This window comes from Sebastes umbrosus, chromosome 8 (genome assembly GCF_015220745.1).
Source record: "Sebastes umbrosus isolate fSebUmb1 chromosome 8, fSebUmb1.pri, whole genome shotgun sequence".
Lineage (NCBI taxonomy): Eukaryota > Metazoa > Chordata > Actinopteri > Perciformes > Sebastidae > Sebastes > Sebastes umbrosus.
In genome coordinates, this window is record NC_051276.1 from 25,935,573 (window position 1) to 25,959,680 (window position 24,108).

A 24,108-nucleotide genomic window follows, 5' to 3' on the forward strand; every position below is an offset into this window, starting at 1 on the left:
AGGCCAGTCCGAAAGAGGGTCAAACCTCTCCGTTATGAAACTTAGGATGGTAGAGAATGTGTCACAGCTAACAACAGAGGTGCCTAATAAGATTTTTACGACGTCAAAACCTGAGGAGATAGTGGTCAGATCCAAGCTTGGAAAAATGGTTATTCTTCCTTGTAAATGTGGAATAGGAAATAGCCATATTAACTATTTTCCCAAGTGGGAAAATAGTCGTGGAGAGGATGTGGAGTTGATACCTCCTGGAAACTACGGTCCGCCTTATAATCAAAGGAAGTACTTATTGTACAATGATATAAGGTATAAGAAAGTTGTGGATGATTGTTCGCTTGCTGTGCGCAACCTTGCATGGGAAGATGAAGGGGAATATATGTGTACATATCGAGAGCCAGAGTTTAAATTTGTTCCATCTAGCCACTCTTGGATTGAAAGCTACGTAAGTCGTAAGGTGAGACTTATGATAACAAACCTAAGACCTGTTGAAGTAACCACCGCAAAGGTAAATAACACACAGATGGAGGCTGCTACTTTAAATTTGAAATTAATAAATAATGATAATGCGTTCAATCAGAGTACTACCTTGGTGACAACAGTAACGCCTAGGAAATTGGAGAATGTGACACAGACACTTGATAAAGTATCCTTGAAAGTGAAAGAGATGGTAAATGAGAGCCGGGAGTCTATGTTAGAAATGGGGATTAGTGTGAATAGTAGGAAGGAGATGGAGGAAGTGAAGGTTGGAAATTCATCTGAGACTGTTCAGAGGAATATTGTAGATGTGGGAAAGGAGTTTGTTGACTCGGATCAGATATCACAGGAGATGTTTGAACAGAACCATGTATTGCAGAAGAGAGAAGCTAAGTGGAAAGCATATGGATTTGATGCTTCAGTGTTGGGAATTGTAGACCCATGGGCAGGTAGAAATTTATGGTTTCAGCAGTTAACACACTCAGTGAGATCAATCAAGAAATTGAAGGGCCCATGTGTGTTGAAAGTACCAACACCAGGTACATGGCCTTCAATTTTGGAGGCGGTACCGGAACCATTAACTACTTCATGTCAATCTTCTGTACTGTCATGGCTCTTGTATCAACAGCAATCATCAGTGGATAAAGTGATGGCTTTATCAGTGAACCTTTTTAAGCCTAGATTGAATTGTTCTTGGTTGGCAGGATTACCATATGAGAATTTACTTGAACAACATGAAAACGTGATGACAGCGGTACCTGATCCGATAGAAGTGAAACCTGTGAGGGCAAAGAATTGTTTTTGCTCAAATGAAACTAATAAGGGGTCTGGAATGTTTATGGGAATATCAGAGTGTGATGGTTATATGATGGATTTAGGAAAGCGTGAGGATGAGAAGGTGAATAAGTTGTATGAAGTGATTTTTCAAGTGTCAAAGCGTAAGCCGAGTAGAACTTTGATGGTAGAACATCAAGTTTTGCCTGGTAATGTGACTATAGGCAATTTCAGGGATATTTGGTGGATTTGTGGTGAAAATGCTTATTTATTTCTACCGTACGGGTGGACAGGATGTTGCTATATGGCAACACTGAAACTCCCATATGAAGTTTTTTCTGTCCAGAAGGGAGAAGCATCTGTTGAGGCTCAAGCTAATGTTGCTTCTGGAAGTAGGAATAAAAGAGATTTAGCGCAATTTCAGAATCTGGAGTCCTACCATTGGAGGATAAGCCTAGGAGAAAAGTGGGGAATAGGATTATTTCCATGGTATGGGGTGACATTCTTGGCAGATCACATTGACAACATTACCTACACCTTGCAAGGCTTTGCGAACGAAACCATAAGAGGTTTCGAATTTTTGTCAAACACTCAGAGAAGTCACAGATTGACGTTGCTGAAACATGACATGGCTCTTGATTACATTTTGGCCAAACAAGGGGGCTTATGTGTTGCTTTAAATTTAACGGGAGATGCCTGCTACACTTTGATTCCTGATAATTCAGATAATATAACTAATGTCATAGATGCACTGAAGCACATAAGAGATGCATTTGGTCCATCAGAAGGAGCTGGTTGGTCTGCAAATAGTTGGTTGCAGGAGAAATTAGGGCCACTAGGAGCAGTGCTAGTTCAAATTATGGTAGCAGTACTTATATCGTTATGTGTGATGTTTTGTTTTTGCACGTTACTATTGACTTTTGCGAAGGCTATGATATTGAGATGGGTTGGTGTAGTGATGCCAGGAGAGCAGGTTCAGATGCCATTATTACACGAAGCTGACTCGGACGTGGATGAGGATGACGCGATAAAGATCGAATTGGTGGAGGAATATCCATTTTAAATATCTCATATGATTATAATCCTATTATTTACCTCTGTTTTTGCTTGAGTAGTTTGTAGTGTTGATTTGTTATTCTTTTTTTGAGACTTTGTTTAGTCTCAAAAGGGGGGTATGGCAACAAATGAACAATATGATTAATGGACAATATGATTTCTAATTTTACTTATAGAAGTGTTTTTATTCTGTGTTTGATGTCTTAATTTGTATCTGTTCTGTATGCAAAAGATACTGGTTTTCTTGTCTTTCATTCTAGAACATATTGGGGGAAGACCACTGTGAGGGTGATGGATTGTCGGGGACTCCGATGGGCTGAATGGGGTCAGACACTTCAAACATGAAAATACGAATGGTCTGAAGAACTTTGAATGTGAACTGGCGATATAACATCCAGAGTCAAGACGTCATCGATACTACACCGGAATCAAGGCTGCTGAGAAATTGCAGCGTTATACAGTCTTATGTTTTCTCTTAGATGTTACATTAGTATTCCTAAAAATGAATTGTTTTTTTGTGTATTACATGCTTGGCAAATGATGGTTTCTAAATATAATGGGACCTCAGATGTTTTCTTTTTCTCGATGTTTAGGGACAGTGGGGTAGGCAGGAAAAGGTCCATAGAAAGGTGCGATGGGTTGACCAGCCTGACTTTGGACATTGTTTTGTTTTGATTTGCTGAGAGTTCCATATGTATTTGCTTAAGTCATTTCCACACACAAATTGTTAAAATTTCCTCATTTCAGTATTATGGAGTACTACGTATGGTCGCCTTGGCAGAGGGACCGTGAGAGAATTTTCCTGTCTACATTGTTAATGGATATTTCAAGAAAGATTAGCTGCCTGACAGGTTTTTCACTCTCACTTTTATACTCCATACAGTAGTTTCAATGGTAAAAAGGGCGGGTTGTTAAATTTGTAATGTTAATACACCTGTATGTATCTTCTTTTATATTTTCGAGACTTTGTGTAAGTCTCGAAGGGGGGAATATGTGGTATATTTTCAAGTCTTGCACAAGACAGCGAGGCCCCTCATTGTAAACATAAGATAGCGAGGCCCCTAATTGTAAACATATGTGTAAGAAGCAGACGTGGAGTCATAGGGTCATACGATATGTCCAGGGGCTGAAAGATAAACATGTAGGACCAAGGTCACATACCTAGTCATACGCTCAGCTCAGATGTTGCCTGAAATGAACCCGATATAAGGGTGTGTAAGAGCCCCGAAGTGCAGGACTTTCAGATTTGACTTGAGACCTCCGGACGCTCTAGACGTTCGTTATGACATGTGTTGCTTGTTTGTAATAAACTCTATTATACCAGCAAGAACAGTGTCCGCGGAGCATCCTTTCTCATCACTTCAACAGCACTGTCGCAGGCAAGATACTACATGTACTAGCTTGTATGTTAGCTTGTTGCTAGTCGCAAAGGAGGCTAAACAACGCTCTACACTTACACTAAAGTTTGGCGAGGAAAAGGGGGTCCCTTGACCTCTGACCTCAAGATATGTGAAGGAAAATGGGTTCTATGGGTACCCACAAGTCTCCCCTTTACAGACATGCCCGCTTTATGATAATCACATGCAGTTTGGGGCAAGTCATAATCAAGTCAACACACTGACAGATGGTGTTACCTGTTGGGCTTGAGTTTGCCATGTTATGATTTGAGCATATTTGTTATGCTTAATGCAGTACCTGTGAGGGTTTCTGGACCATATTTGTCATTGTTTTGTGTTGTTAATTCATTTTCAATAATAAATATATACATACATTTTCATAAAGCAGCATATTTGTCCACCACCATGTTGATAAGAGTATTAAATACTTGACAAATCTCCCTTTAAGGTACATTTTGAACAGAAAAAAAATGTGTGATTAATTTGTGATTAACCGCGATTAAATGATTTAATCGATTGCCAGCCCTTTTCCAAAGCTATTCTACTGCCCAACAACCACTTCTGATGGAGCATAGTTGCAATTGGTGGATAAACCATGACCATCAAAGTTCACCTTTTTTATTAACCACAGTCTTCCCTTACCCTTAACCATAATGTATTTGCAATGCACAGATAATGTTGATTTGATATTTGATAATGAGATTTTTTTTTTTTATGAACGTGGTACTCCATACCAAATCTGTGCAGAATAATCCAATATGGACATAATTCCAAATGTGAGCTAAAAGATCAGTAAATATTGTATTTATATCCGTTGGGGTGGCCAGAAGTACAACTGCAATGGGATGGAGATGGGGCCCTAATGTTGCTAACATGTTATATATAGCTTGAAAATCAAAAGAACTTGACAAACCAAAAGTTTTTGAAGGCTGCGCTGCTGGGTTTGTTCTGCCCCCTAGTGACCAAATCGTTCAAGGTTTAAATTCTTCAAGGTGACTGAATCTAAAATTGGATTCACATTATTTTTGTGATATTGAAAAAGCTCAGTTTTTCGTTTTTCACCTCGGGGTTGTCTCGTGGTTTCATCCGGTCTGGTACGGATGATGTCACCTAGAAACGAACCCTTGAACTGCTCAATAGACTGAATAACAGAAGAACTAAACTAAATAGCAAATTATTTTTTTTTAATATAATATTATATTTATATAATTATTTTGAAGAATGCTTTGCCATTGATAAATGTCTTTGTACTCCACAAATGTTCAATTTAACACATTTAACACTGGTACAGCAGCCATGAAGACTTTTAAACTGACACAGTTTATGATTTTCTGATGGTACCCCTGCATTCAACTAAATATTTTGATGAAACTTAAAATTTCGACCAATGTCAGAAAGTGTCGGTGGTGTAAAAAAGTGTTATTATTAGACTCAATGTTCTGATTTCCAGCTCACAGGGGACACAGTTTGTAGATATTTACCTTTATGTCCAACATGAATTGAATTTATGAATATTTGACTTTAAAAAGTAAAATTAGATTAGATCAAACTTTATTGTCATTGCACAAAGTACAAGTTCTGAGACAATGACATACAATTTAACATCCAACCAGAAGTGCAGAGTAATGTATATAATATATAGAAAAAAACAGTAAAGGGTAGATGCAATAGATAATACACTAGATACAGTATTAATCATTTGCAGCAGTTACAGGCAAAATATGCAGTGCAGGTATTAGTACAAGAAAATGCAATAGTCATATATTATATTCAGAATAAATAGCTGGCTTTATGACTACGGTGTACTATAATAATACACTATAGGTCAGACATATACAGTATAGACAGTATAAATATGAATACACTATAGGTCAGATATATACAGATAGACAGTATAAATATGAATATACCATAGGTCAAATATACAGTATATACAGTAGAATAAATATGAATACACTATAGGTCAGATATATAATATACACAGTAGTACTGTATAGATACAGTATGTATGTGAGAGCATAAAAAGAAGCTGAACAATAAAAGTCTTTTACTTGTTTTTTATTGGTAGGTCTGGGTCATTTAGAGTGCACTATAATGTGTCTATGTCATCACCTGAAATCTTTGTCTGTGCTCTAGTTAGTAGTCAGCAGATTATCCAGTGATTCATGCTCCCCCCGCCTGGGGGAGGATGACAGACTGACGACAGCTGGGTAACTTTCAGTACCTCTAAAATAAAACGGTACACTGGAAGGCGCCCCGTCGGGCCTTTCACATGTTGCCCTGTTGACCTGCACCATGTAATGCCTGTATACGGCTGGGTATTTTTAGGTTTCAGGCAAACCTCAAAGGATACAGTCGGCCATGCTTCTTAGATGTTTGGTTTAATGAGGGGATGTTTTTTTTCTCGTTTCCCCTTTTTTTTCCGTTTTGAGCACTTTAGAGCTTTTGCTTTGAAAAATTATATAAAAATACTATGTAATAAAAAGCTTTAAAATGTTGAACCCCCACACTCCCATCACAAAAACACACCTGGACCAAGTTGCACACTCCATCTTTATCTTCCTCTTCCAGTGGTGGAATGTAACTAAGTACATTTACTTACAGTTTTGAGGTACTTTCCTTGAGTATTTTCATTTCATGGTGCTTTTTCTACTTCACAGAGGGAGATATTGTACTTTTTACTAGGGCTGTCAAAGTTAACGTGATAATAACACGTTAAAGCAAATTTGTTTTAACGCCACTAATTTCTTTAACACAACTTGCGATTTTTAGGTTGTAGCGGACTCAGTTTTAAAGCTAGAGTGAAGCTACTGTCATCAAATGAAACTAGAAAAAACCCAAAGAATACATTCGTGGATGGACCATTAACAAATCATATTTACTGTTTGGAACAAATATAATGGACCTTGTCACGAAGGAGGTTAAATAACGCTCCAAACTTACGCTAAATTTTTGTGTGGCAAAACTGGCATGGCCATTTTCAAAGGGATCCCTTGACCTCTGACCTCAAGATATGTGAATGAAAATGTGTTCTATGGGTACCCACGAGTCTCCCCTTTGAAGACATGCCCACATTATGATAATCACATGCAGTTTGGGGCAAGTCATAGTCAAGTCAGCACACTGACACACTGACAGCTGTTGTTGCCTGTTGGGCTGCAGTTTGCCATGTTATGATTTGAGCATATATTTTATGTTAAATGCAGTACCTGTGAGGGTTTCTGGACAATATTTGTCATTGTTTTGTGTTGTTAATTGATTTCCAATAATAGATATATACATACATTTGCATAAAGCAAGCATATTTGCCCACTCCCATGTTGATAAGAGTATTAAATACTTCTCCCTTTAAAGTACATTTTGAACAGATAAAAAAAGTGCTATTAATTTATGATTAATCACGATTAACTATGGACGATCATGCGATTAATCGCGATTATATATTTTAATCAATTGACAGCCCTACTTTTTACCCTACTCCACTGCACTGACTTAGATAGATCTATTTTTCAGAACAACACAATATATGTAACACATAAGATCAGCATTGTTGAAGATTAAACTACCCAACAGTGTATAAAGTAGTCCAAATCATCTCCACCTCAACAACATTAAAATGCTGCTTACATTTTAGTGAGTCAGTAATGATCAATATAACATAACTCTGAATGGGGCCATTTTGCATTGTGAGTTACTTTTGATACTTTTAAGTACAATTTGCCGATAATTCGTATGCACTTTTACTTCAGTAAGGTTTTGAATACAGGTCATTTACTTGCAAAGGACTATTTTAACATTGTGGTATTGATACTTTGACTTGTGTAAAACATCTTAACTTCTTCCACCACTGTGTTCGTCACTGTATCCCTCAGTATCTGAAACATAAGCAGACATTTATATACGTCTGCTGAGTACTAAGAAATTGCATCAAGGCCAAAACAGATGTTGCAGATAATATTGGAGCCCCTCTAAATCTGACCTTATCAGGAACGGAACATGTAGTCTTGGAAAGGTGACGATCAGTCAAACTACTTTGACAATGTTTACTTGCCAGTAGTGGAAAGTACTTTTACTCAAGTGCTGTACTTAAGTATGAGGTGCAGGTACTGGTATTTACATTTTATGTTACTTTATACTTCTACTCATTTCAGAGTGAAATATTATACTTTTTATTCTGCTACCTTTACACACAAAATGCCAAAAATGACCGTTTCCAGCTTCTCAAAATGTGAATATTTGCTGGGTTTTCTTACTGTTCTATGATTGTAAATTTAATATATTTGAATTCTGGACGGCTCGTCAGACTAATCAAGCAGTTTATGTTGCACACATACCGATACCGGATCGGATATCGGGCCGATACGGACTCAAATAGCTGGATCAGATATTGTGACAATGGGGCCAATCTATTAAAATAAATTCTATGTTTATATACTATATACATTATATACTGGAATTTTAATTCCTGTTTAAGTTTTGGCCAAGTTGTTGGTGTACGATTTATTATTTTAATAATAAATAACAATTCACTAAATTTATATCCATGTATTAATTTGTTGCATTTAGTTTTACAAAGTTAGGAAAGCAATGTTTAAGTCACGCCTGTTGTTGCCTTACACATAAAATAACGATTCCAGTCACTTCCACACAGTGAGGCGTACAGATGATTAATTTAACACTGGTATCGGATGGATGCTCAGTATCGGCCGATACCCAAAGCCCATGTATCGCTATCGGTATGGACTGAAAAAGTCAGATCGGTGCATCCCTAATGCAATTTAAAGATGTCTCTGAGCATTTTTCGCTATTTTTTTTTACATTGTATGGACAAATATTGCATCAATTAATTGCAAAAATGATCTGCTGGTTAATCAATGATAAAAAAAATTAACTGTTACCTTAAAAATATCAAGAAACATCTTAACAACTTTGTCGCACTGATCCTGTAAAGATAGAGTGACCTCCAGCCATAAGTGGGAGGATAAAAAGAACACACCTCTCCTGAGCAAAAACCTTTTTTATTTCTCGTTGAAAGGAACTTGGTAGAATATTACAGCAGAACACACATGACTGAAACAGCTGCCATTTCACGTAACACAGTACAGGAAGAAGGATGTAGTTCAATCTCATGTGTAATATTATATATAGTATATTTATATGAATAGAAAAGAAAAAAAAACTATTGCTCCCATGTGTATATTTTTTTTTTTTCATATGGCATTTCTCTGCTGTGTTGAAGTGGGTAAAGTAAAATTCAACGAGAGGTTTACACACCAAAGGAAGTGGGGACAATGAAAGTGACATTTCCCAAAGCAAGGGGACTTTGTGGCTTTTTTTTTTATTAGGCTGAGAAGTAAACTTTAAACTGTTTCCATTGCAAGAAATAAAACTTGAAACCGCTCTCAAAAAATGGATAAATACCATCATACAGCAATCAGAATATGCGAAAGAAAAGAACACAAGGCAGCTCCGCGTAAGAGCACGCATGCAAAAAATATCATATTCTTAAAAAGGAGCACTAAAGACAATGATGATTGCAGGTGTTTATGTTTGCGTCGTATGGCAACTGATGGAAAGCCAATTTGTGACAAAACATGGTAAAACGGGTGGACTGAAACGAGGGGACAACTCGATGCTATGTAAAGTGAACTGGAGTGCTGAGTGTTTGCTGACAAACTACTTCAATGAAGTGGTTTCTAGAAATTGCTATAACATACTTTGTTATCAATTTGTTGTACTCTTCTTAATTTCCTCTAAGGAATAAAAGAAATGTTAGGAAAAAAAGCAGGTATGAAATATCACCCTGGACAGTTGCATCCAAGTTTAGTGTTTTAAATAAGCCACTTTAGGCAGCATTATCTAATAAATGTCTCATATTTCTAAGACATATTTCAATATATCTCTTTTGAAAAATAATCCTATCTATACTTGATCTTTTTAGTAAGTAAATCTCTTCCAGTATATATATATTTCTTTTTTTTTTTCTTAAGGTACAGCACCCCACTGTGGGTTTTGTTTTCCAAGAGGACCTAATTTTTTCTTACAATCAGACTGAATATTGCTTCAGTCATTAATGGTCTGAGTTCAAGATTAAAGGATCCAAATGGCGCACCCTAAATAGGTCAACAAGGTCAATTCCCTGGAGACCGTAGCTCAAGCCCGGCAATATTAAGCTTTAACTCGAAAAAATCGTGACCAGTGCTAGAGGCCCGAGCTCACCGTGTCCCCTTTGACAAAAAGGTCACAGGGGTCAAACGTGGGCTTGCATCGTATGAGACATCATCAGTTGCCACAGACGTCTCAACTGCAGCAACTGGCTGACCAGATCTGCACCCAGAACCTCTTGAGGATGATGCACAGGCACAGGTAATGCTGATATACCCCAAAAATACAGATTGGACTAGCCAGTCCTGAGACAAAACAAGTCACGCGTGAGGACGCCTCACCACGTTTCAGCTATCGGAGCAGGAGGTTAGCACCTGAGGGATGCCCAGGAGGGAGGGAAGAGGAGGGGAGAGGTCATTTTGGACCCGTTTGGATTGTCCAGAGAATCCATATGAGTCGTGTGCTTGTAACAGATTACCGTTATGGTACCTCGCTGGGCCGAGTGGATGTCCTGAGATGCCAAGGATGCCCCCTATAGCTGACACCGTGGCTCTGGGTGTTGTGTGGGTCTGTCTGGGGCAAGCTGTTCGTTACAGGTCATTTTTTTAGACAAAATACACACACACACACAGCCATGGTGAGTGATGCAGGCGCTCTATCTCACTCCTGCTGGTATGAGTATGTCACACTTCCTTGTTATCATCACACAGACTACAGGTCAGCGTCCAGGTGAGCTGTTACCATTGGATAGTAAGCAGGAAGTGGGTCTGGTAACCTATTGGTGTAACTTGAGCACTGTCAAACTTAATTTGCTGGGCTACATGTGAGTTTATCAAATAGAAAATCCAATATATATATATATTTATTTGTTTTATATATATATATCAATGGGGAATCTCATACAGGAGCTGACTACTGCAGTCTGCATTTAGCTATAACATCCACCTAAACTTTAGGGACATGATTTCTCTTATATAGACAGTAATTTTCTCAGTCAAATATATATATTTTAGCATTTTTAAGTTCGATTCGTCATGCACAGAATAGTCGTTCCTATCCATCTCTTGTTGTTTATCGCCAGGCTTTTTGCATCATGTTGTTGTCAGCTTCATCACAAGTAGCCACCTTCTCTCTCCATCCATCCATCCATCTCCATCTCCATCAATCGTCTTCCACGTCGTCGCCCTCCTCCGACTCCTCTCCTCCGGCTCCTCTCCTCTCGTACATCTTGTCCCGGTGCCTCTCCTGGATCTCTTTCATTTCCTCGGCGTAGCGGCTGAACGCTCCTCCGAACTTGCCCCACGCCTTGAAGGGGATAGTTATAGAGTTCCTGTAGCTGGGCTTCACTTCGCTCACCCGCAAGAAAACGCCGTACTTGTTGGAGCCCACGTCGAAGAAGAACCGCTTGGAATCCACCATGATGGAGGTGCCCTCCGGGAGCTCGCTGTAGCCTCCTGCGCCTCCTCCTCCACCTCCACCGGTCAGCTCCTCCTCATCTCCGCCGTAGTCGTCTATCAACTTGGCCAAGGCGTCGCGGAACTCTATTAAACCTTGAGCCGGGAGTGCAATGGTTTGCCCGGCCTGTAAGCCAGCTCCCGGGATGCCACCGACTCCGACGCCGAACCCAGGGCCTCTATTCACGGTCTGCCGGATCCGGAGAAACCTCCCCCGCTGGTTCTCCTTCAAATCGAGGTAGTATTTTCGGTTCTCCCGCACCAGGAACTCGCTCTTCAAGGCCCGTCTAGGCCCGGTGTCATCCCCACCACCGCCGCCGGATGATTGAGCGATCTGCTCCGGAGTGCTAGGCCCCAGCTGGGCGTAGTGCTCTATGAAGTCCCCGAGGTAGTCGCGGAACTCGGCCGCCACTGACATGGAGAGAGTCAGCCGGCTTTTAGAGCCGCCGGCGCCGACCTCCGCGATTTTGATGAACCGGCCTTTGGCGTTCTGCTTCACGTCGAGGTAGAAGCGTTTGTTCTGAATGTCCAGCCGCTTCGAGGCCAGCTCCTGGGTCTCCGCTTCCCGCTGGTAGTGCTGGAATCCACCGCTGCCTCCTCCACCCCCTCCGCCTCCGCCGCCACCGCCGCTGCTGCTGCCGCCACCACCGCGCTCACTGCCACTATCCCCATCCGCCATCTTCGCCACCAGCAGCCCGTTTCTCTGCGTATCTTTGACCCCCACACCTCCCTCCTCCTCCTCGAAACCTGACGGATGGTTTACTGGGCTCTGATTGGTCGCCTCTAGTGTCAATCACAAACATCAGCCTCTGATTGGTCCGCTGCTGCTGCCAATCGGGAATGTTGCCGGGCTCTGATTGGCTCTCTGCTGCTGTCAATCACAACATCAGATAGAGGACGTGCGTTTTCATTGGCCAATTCTCCTGCCTGTCATCCAAAAAACGTAACCTGCACTTCTGGATGACATTCAAAGTACATAATGTATTTACAGTCCATAACGGCTTTCCACGTCAGTTAGTGATGATGGGAATTCCGGCTCTTTTTAGTGAGCCAGATCATTTGGCTCAGCTCAACCAAGAAGAGACGGCTCCCAGACGGCAACTTAATTTTTTTCACTTATGTTGTGTATGATGCGTGTGCACATATATCACTTAAATTATCGTCGGTATTAAACATCATGTTACAGCACGTAACATCACTAACATTCAGTCACAGTCAGTGGTGCGGAGAAAATTGTCCTATCATTCTGCATTGAATTAAAGGGATTATTTGTAACTTTCCGAATTGCTCGTTAACAGCGACACCTGTGGCCGTGAAGTCAACGAAATTCAGCGTTGGGCTCGCGCTTGTGCTCGCTCTAAGTAGACATGAACGAGCATCACTCAAAACAGTGAGGCGACACACGTCAGCTAAAACCACAATATCACTCTATATTTCACCTGCTCGGCAGTAATGTTAGCTGACCAGACAAAGGTCTCTCCATGAATCAATGCTGATCCTAGTGTTAGCTTTTTTCCTGCTCCAGCCTCCTGACCGCGGCCAGAGGGAGACACCAGCACCCGGTCGGAGACGATAACGTTTCTCTCTGCGGAGCCCCGTCACTTCACGAGACACGGGAAACCTCTGTAGGTTTGGAGGAGCTGCAGCATTTATTTCTGCACAAACGTCCACTGTACATTCACTACATATTCTCAGAGCTAAACTAACTCTTCTGCAGCGTGGAGTGAGCGCACGTTCACGTCTAGAGGTGGAGCGAGACAGCGAGGACGCGCGGGGTGTGTGTGAGTGAAGGGCAAGCAGGCAGAAGAGGAGAGACACGGCCACACGCGAGCGCGAATGTGTCCCGACCCGGTACATTTATACGCTCAAAAAGTTACAAACAGTCCCTTTGATTAAAAACAACAAAAAAAACGGCTCTCGGACGGGAGCCGGCTCTTATCGTTCACTTACAAGAGCCGGCTCTTTGAACCGACTCGTTCGCGACCGACACATCACTACCCGTCACAGTATTAAACATCATGTTTAACGGACATCCACGACGGAGAATGTGTCCGTTGGTGACTTTACTGTTGGCATAACCACTTTTATGACAACTACTTGTATATGAAATAGTTATGCGTGTCCTTGTACTGAAATTGAAGAGTTAATTCCAACTACGGCCTCCTGATTAATGTATTTTGTACATTTTTTGGGGTGGATGGATGCCCCCCCATGGAAGGACACACACACACACACACACACACACACACACACACACACACACACACACTAAGTCCCGCCTACTTGTTGGTTCCGTGTGCAAAAAAAAAAAAAGCCTAGGCACGATGATGATCTTATTTAAGGGTGGGGGATGGGTGACTCTTCTGCAAGCCCTTCTGTGATTGGTCGAGACAGAGATTCGAAGTATCAAAGCGCAATCCGATTGGCTGCGGAGGACTTCCCACGAGGGGTTGCATGTAAAAAGGATTTTGCGAAAGGAGGTTTTATTGTTTCTTTTGCTTTTTCGGGGGAAAGAGAGCCCGACATTTGTTTGCTTATCTTGCTCCACTTCAATCAAATAACGAGAAGGAAAAAATGGTAAGACATCGGTATATGTATACTGTAATGAATGTGTAAACTGTAGAGAAGTGTTGTTGAGTAAATCCGAGCAGAAAGGTGTTGATAAAGAGCTAACTGTCAGCTAGCGTGTTAGCATCAGAGCTAGCTGGAGAAGTCGAGCTTTTAATGCACATTTCGTTAAAAAGGTGACATTAGATTCGCGTTGTGGTTAATGATTCCTGTTTTGCACAAGTTGAGTGTTTAATTTGATTCATAGTTGAGTCTTTTTTTACGCTTTGGCCTCTTATGAAATGTGGATTAGCAGCAGCAGCAGCCATTAGCATGCTTAGTTTATTAGCTTAGTAGTTGACCACACAAAGTCTCCCAAACCAGCCCTGAAAACATGAGAATCAACTGTGATGTATGTGCTGCTAAGTGACTCTGTGAGGGGAGCTTTTAATGTGTTCAAAATGAATGAAAACGTCAATGTTTTGTCGTCTTAAACCGTCTTAAAGAGGAGTCACTTAGCAGCATCCTGCTGACAGACAACAGCATGTTTTTGTTAGAATTGCCCTTTTATTAGTTTTCTCACCTTTTATTGTTTTGTTTCTAAGTTGTTTTTTTAATATACATATTATATACATGAACCATTATCGTGACTACCTCTTTTATTTGTTATCTATGTCATTGGCGGGAAAGCGACCACTGTTTAATTGGGCATCTTTAAGCTTACCTAATTAATGTAATAGTAGAGTTTAGTGTTGACTTTCTCATTTGTTGAATTTAGTTTTTGCAATGTAACCACTTATTGCACTCATATCTGGCTTTGGAAAACTCCCCAGCCCACTAATGTGTAAAATATGAGGTGGTGTTATTTTTGTTATTCAGGAGCTATTGCACAAAATCCCAACACTAGATTTTGTTGTCTTAGTAGTTGACCACACAAAGTCTCCCAAAATCAGCCCTGAAAACAGGAGAATTAACTGTGTGATTTATGTGCTGCTGAGTGAGGGGAACTTTTAATCTGTTAAAAATGAATGAAAAGTTAAATGTTTTGTCGTCTTAAAGAGGAGTCACTTAGCAGCATCCTGCTGACAGCCAACAGCAGGTTTTAGTCAGAATAGCCTTTTTATTAGTTTTCTCACCTTTTATTTTTTTTACATGTAATATATACATTAACCATTATCGTGACCACCTCTTTGATTTGTTATATATGTGATGGGCGGGAAAGCGACCACTGTTTAACTGGGCATCTTTAACATTACCTATTGAAGGTAATAGTAGAGTACCTAATACTGTGCCTTTTTAGTGTTGACTTTCTCATTTGTTGAATTGTTTCTTGCAATGTAACCACTTAATGCACTTATATCTGGTTTTGGAAAACTCCCCAGCAAACTAATTTGCAAAATATGAGGTGGTGTTTTTTTTATTTATTCAGGAGCTATTGTATGAAATCTAACACTAGATTTTGTTGTTTTAGTAGTTGACCACACAAAGTCTCTCAAATCAGCCCTGAAAACATGGACAATAAAGTAGACTTAACTGTGGTTTTATATGCTGCTAAGTGACTCTGTGAGGGGAAAACTTTTAATTTGTTAAAAATTAATGAAAAGTTAAATCGGAGGAGTCACTGTTTGGCAGCATCCTGCATGTTATTGGTCAGAATTGACCCTTTTATAAGTTTTCGCACCTTTTATTGTTTTGTTTCTAAGTTGTTGTTTTTTTTTTCTCTTTACATGTTATATACATTAGCCATTATCGTGACCACCTTTTCGATTTGTTATATATGTGATTGGCTGGAAAGCGACAACTGTTTAACTGGGCATCTTTAACATTACATTACCTAATGAAGGTAATAGTAGAGTTTAGTGTTGACTTTCTCATTTGTTGAATTTTGTTTCTTGCAATGTAACCACTTAATGCACTTATATCTGGCTTTGGAAAACTCCCCAGCCCACTAATTTTCAAAATATGAGGTGGTGTTTTTTTGTAATTCAGGAACTATTGCACAAAATCCTAACACTGTAGCCTCGCACATTTGTTTTGCTCCTCTCACTTTCTACTCTGATTTCTCTTGTTTCTTGAAATCCTCCCTATAGGCTGGTGGCAAGGCAGGAAAAGACAGTGGCAAAGCCAAGGCGAAAGCAGTGTCTCGCTCCCAGAGGGCTGGGCTGCAGGTAAATCTTTCAATCTTCGTATGTCTGTTTGTGGCTTAACCGCATACGTTTTGTTTCACTTAACCACTGTTTCTTGTCTGTTTCCTGCCAAGTTCCCAGTGGGTCGTATCCACAGGCACTTGAAGACTCGCACAACCAGCCACGGTCGTGTAGGAGCCACGGCAGCTGTGTACAGTGCAGCTATCCTCGAGTACCTCACCGCTGAAGTAAGCCTGCCCCATTTTGTGGATGTTTGTGATTAACCGTGGCACTGGATGTCACGTCAGGCAGTGTTTCTGTGTGAGATGGTGCTTTTAGCGTTAATGTCTGCTCGTGGTAACCTTTGTTCTCAGGTACTAGAGTTGGCAGGCAATGCCTCCAAAGACTTGAAGGTGAAGCGTATCACTCCCCGTCACTTGCAGCTGGCCATCCGTGGTGACGAAGAGTTGGACTCCCTTATCAAGGCAACAATTGCTGGAGGAGGTGAGCTGACGGCTTCCAAAATACATTATTTCTGTTTTATTTTTCCTATGTTCTTTCATGTTTTAGTCTCGATTGTATGAGCATCATATTTGCTTCCATGGTGTTAATGTGCTCTGCTATTTCTATCCTAATCATTCTGTAGAAATATTTACAGCTACCTTTGCATGAAACATTAAATCTTGCTAAATATTTGTTTGTTTTGTTTTCAGGTGTCATTCCCCACATCCACAAATCCCTCATTGGGAAGAAGGGCCAGCAGAAGACTGCATAGATGCCACGTTGACCAGAAATTTCGGGGCTTGGGCTTTGATAGGACCAGGAGTTCACATTTGTTCTTTTTTATTAATATTATAGCAAACAAAGAGTGATTGTTAGGATTTGTGTTGTAATATTTTCCCATAACTAGAAAAAAAAAAGTTCAGAAAACCCCTTAACGTCAAAAAAATCCCCTTTGTATGTTATTGTAGAACGTTTGACTGGGGAGTTCATTATTCTTTCAAATGACAGTGAATTTGTTTGATTGGCCTGGGACTCTGTAATGTTTTATACTGAAAAGAAATTGTTAAAACCGTTTTTTATATAAAAAAAAAACTTGTTTTGTGGTTATTTTCTTGAAGTTACAATATTTACTATAATACAAGTTTTTAAGGAGATGTTTTTCTTTTGGACAGAAAATTAGGTAACAACAACAAATTGTGAGATGGTGCTTTTTCCCCTTTTGACCTAATGTAATATTTTGAACTGCACACAGTGATGTATTAAAAGTTGAATATTTTTTTTTTTTATTATTATTTTACATCAAAATGAAAAATCATTGAAAAGAAGTTATTGCAAACTTCTGCTACAGTGTTTTGTTTATAGCACTTCAACAAATGTGTTAACCTTAAAGCGAAGTGTGATCAGGTGACACTGATCCTGCAGTTCTGTGGAGCCATATGTCAAGTACATATCACTACTATATAGTTGGTCCCCTCATATTTGGAGAAGATGGGTTGAACCATATCCGTGTTATAAAATGTATTCACAGTACCTAAATGTATACACAAACTGAAATGTCCAGACTTAAAGTTCCATTCCATTTTTCAAGTAAAGAAGTCAAAAAAAGCTACGTGTTCAGGGAAATGACTTATATTATCTTTGAATAAATACCCGTTGCATGTTATCCTTTGCTTGAAACAACTACTGGGATTATTTTTACAGTTTTGAATATGATGAGTCTTATATGTAAGGTGCCATGGCTGTCCAATAATACATGAACGAAACTGCAATATGTTTGGTTTGTTTCTTGAATATTTACATTTTAGGAAATAATCCAGCAAGAGAAGTTGGTTCAATTATCTAGAACAATTGTTACGAGTGAGTTTCTGCATTTTCAGTGTGGTTTCTTTTTATGGAGTTTTAGTTGAAGAGTAGCCTATATGTTTATAGTTTGACTTAATTTACATTTTGGTCATCTGACAAAGCATCAATTCTTAATTTCCAACAGTCTCACTTGAGGATTTGTCCTGCAGGTTTACATCATACCAGCAGGGGGAGCCACTGGCAGTTGAATTGCATCACTTTCCTTTCCATTAATCAATAAGTAGAGATATACAGCACATATAATATTCTTCCTTCGGCCAAACACATCTGCGGCATACATGCATCAAATATTCAGGGAACATATATGTTATGAATGGACTGTTGGTTGTTATTACAGCCCAGAGCCAATAGAGGGCTCCAATGCCATACACATAGTAGGATTAGAGGTGCAGTGTGCATACAGCCCGGGCAGCAGAGACTGTACCCCCATGTTGGGCATGTTGTAATGCTGTTAAGTTGCAATAAAGTCAGCTCGACTGAAGATGAAGTCTCTCTATCTGGGAATTGATATCCGACGATATCACAATATAGTTGGAAGAAATGCTAAATGAGGCAAACCTACTGCAGAAACAATACATTACAGAAATAAGATGGATATAAAATATAATTTACTTAATTAAAAAAAAAAGTCACATGTCATGAGGTCAGGATTTTATTTGATCTAATCTTTTAATCAGGTTTTTACAATATTTCACTGAGAAGGCTTAAGAGATGTAAAAACACGATTCATCTCATACAGTTTGTATTCTTTACCTGCTAGAAATTAGAGTTAATTAGAATAAAGTTATTGGCTTATATTAATGTATAATGAGTTACAATCTAAGCTGCCAGTATTTAATGGCTGCAATATTTCATGCAAATAGGATTTTAAATAGGAAAACTTAAAAAAAAAAGAAGAAATTGGCAAGTATATTCAAACTCTTTTCTATAACTTTAACAACATCACTCTTGCAGCAATATGCCATTTTCACAGTTTTCATGATTAGTGCATTTTATTGGTTCCCCCTATACTAATAGTGAGTGCAGTTCTTGAACGCAGCCCCTTACCTGACTCCTCCTCCACCAACCCACCAATCAGGCCAGGTTATATGAGGCACCTCTTGCTTCTGCCTGCATGCTGTTGTAGTTTTGGTGTTTCTGCAGGTATGTGAAATCGCTGGTTTAAACTGTAGTTTGACATTTAAACCATGTGTTTATCGAGACTTTTGCTTTCGTGGTTTTAGCTTTTACCGTGTGACATTTACCTTACCCTGTCTCATGGTTCAGCTGCTTATCCTTAACAATTCTTTGTCATGCACCAGCTTTTTTTTGTTTAGTTTAATTTTAGACTGGCAGCTGTAATATTTTAAGGTAACATTATATTTTAAATTTCGTATTAGGCCTTTTTTAAGATATCATAAAATAAAATTAAAATAATTTTTAATCTGTTTAATCATCTTTTCTTTCACTACAGCTCCAGTCCCATCTTATTTAGTGCTTTTTCTTTGATTAATTCCAATAAAATATTTGACATCTCTTGCAAATGCATCTCTGCTTCATCAGTAACGAATCTGTGTGCCTTATCCATTTGCCCACCCGATTCGACTGTTATCAGGCCATTAAATAGGCGTTATCAGTCGCTATAAGCACCATAGATGTGGGTCAGTAGGGGCCTACTTCATTGTGAAAGTGAAACTTAAAAGCAACACAATCTAACATGTTGTAAAACTGAACGAAACATCACGCTTTGAACACAAACAGAAAGGCTTCTTTAGGTTTAGGCAATAAAACTACAACTTCTTTAGGTTTAGGCAAAAAAACAAAACAAAGACAACCACACATTGTTGGTTTCACACGGGATGCAAACTCCGGTCTCCTGGGTGAAAACCCTGTGTTTCAACCTCCACCCCTCATGGAGCTTCACAAGTCTATACTACAGTGCCCGACTTCCGCTTCTGCTCCTGTCATAATTAAAAATACCATGTGAATAGAACATAAAATCTACTAGTGGCTATAGTAGGCCCTTATTGACCCACATCTATGGGTCTTATAGCGACTGATAACGCCTATTTCATAGCCTGACAACAGTCTAATCGGCTGATTTACCAGAAAAGTATTCACGGTTCTGTTCAGTATTTCCTGGGGTGCAAGTCCCCAGGTGGCGTTGTCGGCTAGTCTACTTTCAACTTATTGTCCCCACCTCTCTTTGTCACACAGGGTAAACACAGGTTGTAATTAATAACCTTAATTATGGCCCTGTTCCATTTAGGTTGGTCAGGGTCCTGGTATTGGGCATGCTGGCTCACTGGAATGGCTGACACACTAAATAGAATGGCACCATAATTCATTAAATCAATTACATCTGTGTTAAAAAGGGCCCATTCTTTTATTTCCATTATCATTCATCAGAAGCCTGATTAGCTTTAATTCCCTTACAGAAACAATAGTCTAACTATATTTTACTCCTTTGTATCCCAACAACACCTCGGCGTCATGCTCGTCTCATTATTTCCTTTGTTGCTCCCACTGGCTGAAGTGTCAGAAAAACTTCTTGTTATATGAGCTGCAAATGATGTGGAAGAGATGAGTACGACTGCAGAAGAACAAGCAGCTCCGAGGGTGACGGGAACAGAAAACTGGTTCATTAAAACAAAGTTTTGTTTACTCCTGTCTGACTCAGAGGTGTAATGACTCTGAAATGATAAAACATGCTCTTTCAGCTGCGTGGGGCTCACAGCCCAACGCGGACGGCGAGGATCTTATTACAACACTAACAGGACTGACCTTTGCAAGAACAGCAATAACTCCACTATCGTCCTGAGGCCCACAGTCTGACAAACCTCAGATCTGAGTCACACTGATTTAATACCATTTTGACAATTTACCAGCCACAAATGGACATATTTTCAAGATTTAACTGGAGGAACACAACGTCTTCTAAATTAGAGTCAGAGCTGTTTTGCTGTATTTGTGTGTTTGCATTTGCTGTGAGGTAGGTCTTCTGGAAAACTGATGGCTTTTACACTTGCTAAAGCAGCTGTTTGTTCTAGAAGAGCTGTGAGTACATGCTAACATGCTGATATTTAGCAGTATGTTCACCATCTTACCAACGTAACATTTGTAACAGTACTAAAAGTACAGCTGAGGCTGATGGGAGAGTTACTAGTTTTTCAGGTGTTTGGTCGTAAACAGTCGGCTACCTCCGTGTCTGAGAAGTGAAGCCAAAGCTGAAGTGCCTTAAACTTGCATTCTTTCTAATAGCCAGCAGGGGGCGACTCCTCTGGTTGCACAAATAAGTCTGATTGTATAGAAGTCTATGAGAGAATGAGCCTACTTCTCACTTGATTTATTACCTCAGTAAACATTGTAAACATGAGTTTATGGTCTCAAACAATAGTTTCAAGTCTTTTTCAATACAGCATGATGTTCATTTAGTAAATTATGGTCCCATTTAGAGTCAAATAGACCATAGAGAGGCGAAGTCCATCCCCTTCCGGTGGACCCCGTGTGACCTTATTTTGGAAAAAGTATGTACGGTAGTCAACAGCGAGAGACAAATATTGTTTATACTGTTTGAATTGCGCCATGAATCACACGTTTGTCAATCTAAAAGATAATTTTGCAAGTCAAGACAGTCGTAGGTTTGTCGTAGAATCATTTAGTTTTTTTGTGAAACCGCTCAGTGAACAACATCTCTCGTCTTGCACAATATACGTCACCAACACTAGCTAGCTAGCTAACTTAGCTATGTTGCTCGCACAAATGAAACGTTATCTTACCTGATGTGTTTTATCCAGGGACTCGTGGTCTTTTTATCAGCCGGGAAGTGAAAGAACGAGCGAGACCCGTTGCTGGTGTGAGTACATCCCATTACGAAACACACAGGCGTCGTAGCTTCAGAAAGAGAGACGTCACTTACGCCTCTTTTGGTTGTGTAGTCTTTCTAATTACATATTTTCACAGTCTTATACTTCAACAGTTTTACAACAAACTGAGATTTTGCAAAATTGCAATTCAAACGGGATCAAAACTATTAAATGATTAGTTTCTCGCCGTTGACTACAGCGTGGCTACCTTGTGATTGACAGGTCATTACTTCAGCGTTGTCCGGTGTGGGAGTTGTCCGTGTTTTCGTCTTACAACTTTAATCCTTTCACAGTGTGTTTTCAGTTGATGAAAGTTAATTGTAACATTTTGGTCGACTTAAAATGTCTTATTCAGCATTCGGTTGTACTTAGCACCACCCTCTCGTGTCACTTCTGGTTGCAAAAAACCAAGATGGCGACGGGCAAAATGCCGAACTCAAGGCTTCAAAACAGCAGTCGGCGTACAATACCGCTGCACAAGGCACCCTTTAGCACATGTATGAGATGCATCAGGCTTTCTATTAACTGCAATGTAAACTCATCCGTGTCATAATGAAACACACGTGACGTAGTTTAAAGAGCGTAAAAACACACACCGGACAGGCGGGAGGACAGGTGGAACGGTCCAACAAACACAAGGCTTTCATCCAGGAGACCGCTGTTTGTGTCCCGTACGTTAAGTTTCACTTTAATGTTACAATCAGCAGTTTGTTTTTTCCCATGTTCACAATGTCAATTCACATTTTCACTTTACAAACATAGTAGTTTTTGATCCCAACCATGTTGTTTGTTCCTAAACCTAACAAAGTGATTTTGTTTCCTAAACCTAAAGTGGATCTACAAGGACCATGACAAAGCAGCAGTATGCGACGAGTTGGGAGGAGAACGTGTTGCAGTCTCTTGGTGGCGCTAGAGGAAAAGTCAGGGGATCACAAAAGTAATTCACTGTTTGTTCAACATTTTATGGCGATCCATCCAATAGTTGTTGAGATATTTCAGTGGTGGACTTACTGACCGACATGTCCATCCCTGTCTTGTGGCTTAAAATGAACTATTCCTGTCACAGCACAAGCAGTGATAGATAGCCTTCTAGCTGATCAGAGAAAGAAAACAACACTAAAAACTCAGTTTGACTGACAGGTGATCTCTGAGAAGTGCAGCAGAAACACAACATAAAATATGCCACCAAAATAGAACATCTAATCCTGCAGATACAGTGAAGCTGATGCTGACAAACACTCCGAGACAAAGTTGGTTATGAAACTGCTGCAAACTCAGGAAGCCCAACACATGTAGTAAAGATTCCTCTGATCAAATGTGACATGAGATGTATTGTCCACATGGGTGCGAGCCTCAGCAGGGAGCACATGAAAGATGCAGCTGCCTCACATCTTCAAAGAGCGTGAATCATTTGTTTATTCTTACATCTCTCTCTCCGTCTGTCTATACAGTTTTCTCTTGAGGACGGTGGGAGGGTGACAGCCAGAGGTCAGCCTTCAGCTCCCATTCTCTTCTGCAGCGAGACGCCTCAAACGCACCACGCAAAAAGTGACAATGTTTAAGGTAATGATTCAGAAAAGTTTCTATTGCTGGATGCTGTAACAAGAGTTGCCATTCAATCTGTAATGAATATCTGAAAGCGTTTTGTTTTAAATCATTTTCTGGGGAAAAAAAATCTTGTTTTTGAAAACAGAAAACTCATGATGTAGTCTCAATGTTTGACTGATGAAAAAATTAAAATGTTTCTTCGCAGCATGAAAACATCATCAGTAAAACCTTAAAGAAATCATCACTTTAGACGCTTGTTTTTGGTAAATCATGTAAAAAAACTAGTGTAAGCTTCCTATTTTTAAAAACTAGGTTCATCCTCAATCAACAAGAGAGTCATGAATGCGCTGCACATAAGTATATTTCATTGGGTCAAATTAGGGGTGTCGCGATATACCGGTAGTGACGATAACTGTGATAATTAAAATGAAATATTGATATCATGTTAATAATACACATATGATAGTATCATGTAAATAATCCAGCACCTCTTAAAGGGCCACTATGTAACATGTCGAGGGATCTATTAGCAGAAATAGAATATAATATTCATAACTATGTTTTCATTAGTGTATAATCACCTGAAAATAAGAATCGTTGTGTTTTAGCTTAGAATGAGCCCTTCATTTCTACATAGGGAGCAGGTCCTCTTCACGGAGTCCGCCATGTTGCCACAGTAGCCCAGAACGGACAAACCAAACACTGACTCTAGAGAGAGCCTTTCCCGTTTGTGTGTTACCTGAAAGCCACCGTAGTTCTCCGACATGCTTGTGAAACTGAGGTAACGTGAGCCGCAGAGTGCAAAACCATGGTACCACCAGCTGCCGTCTGACTTCCGTTGCTCCTAAACTAGTGTTATTATGGTAAGGATGGCTTCTGAGCGAGGCGAACGGCGTTACCACGGTTTTGAACTCGGTGG

At 39.9% G+C, this 24,108-nt stretch overlaps 2 protein-coding genes across 2 annotated transcripts; one reads left to right on the forward strand and one right to left on the reverse strand.

Moving 5' to 3' along the window:
* Positions 1-8,697: 8,697 nt before the first annotated feature.
* LOC119492576 (transcriptional activator protein Pur-beta) lies at positions 8,698-11,973 on the reverse strand. Its single transcript, XM_037777108.1, has one exon. The coding sequence runs from the start codon at positions 11,934-11,936 to the stop codon at positions 10,965-10,967; it is 972 nt and encodes a 323-aa protein (XP_037633036.1). The 5' UTR covers positions 11,937-11,973; the 3' UTR covers positions 8,698-10,964.
* Positions 11,974-13,679: 1,706 nt separating this feature from the next.
* On the forward strand, positions 13,680-17,702 carry LOC119492577 (histone H2A.V). Its single transcript, XM_037777110.1, has 5 exons — positions 13,680-13,834; positions 15,895-15,972; positions 16,065-16,178; positions 16,305-16,434; positions 16,644-17,702. The coding sequence occupies exons 1-5, from the start codon at positions 13,832-13,834 to the stop codon at positions 16,703-16,705; spliced, it is 387 nt and encodes a 128-aa protein (XP_037633038.1). The 5' UTR covers positions 13,680-13,831; the 3' UTR covers positions 16,706-17,702.
* Positions 17,703-24,108: the final 6,406 nt, after the last annotated feature.

Bases quoted from the DNA above. Each gene is read 5' to 3' on its own strand.
- LOC119492576 (XM_037777108.1), bottom strand. From the start codon at position 11,936: ATGGCGGATGGGGATAGTGGCAGTGAGCGCGGTGGTGGCGGCAGCAGC.
- LOC119492577 (XM_037777110.1), top strand. The intron at 15,973-16,064 runs GTAAATCTTTCA...TTTCCTGCCAAG, and splicing joins CCCAGAGGGCTGGGCTGCAG to TTCCCAGTGGGTCGTATCCA. The intron at 16,179-16,304 runs GTAAGCCTGCCC...CTTTGTTCTCAG, and splicing joins TCGAGTACCTCACCGCTGAA to GTACTAGAGTTGGCAGGCAA.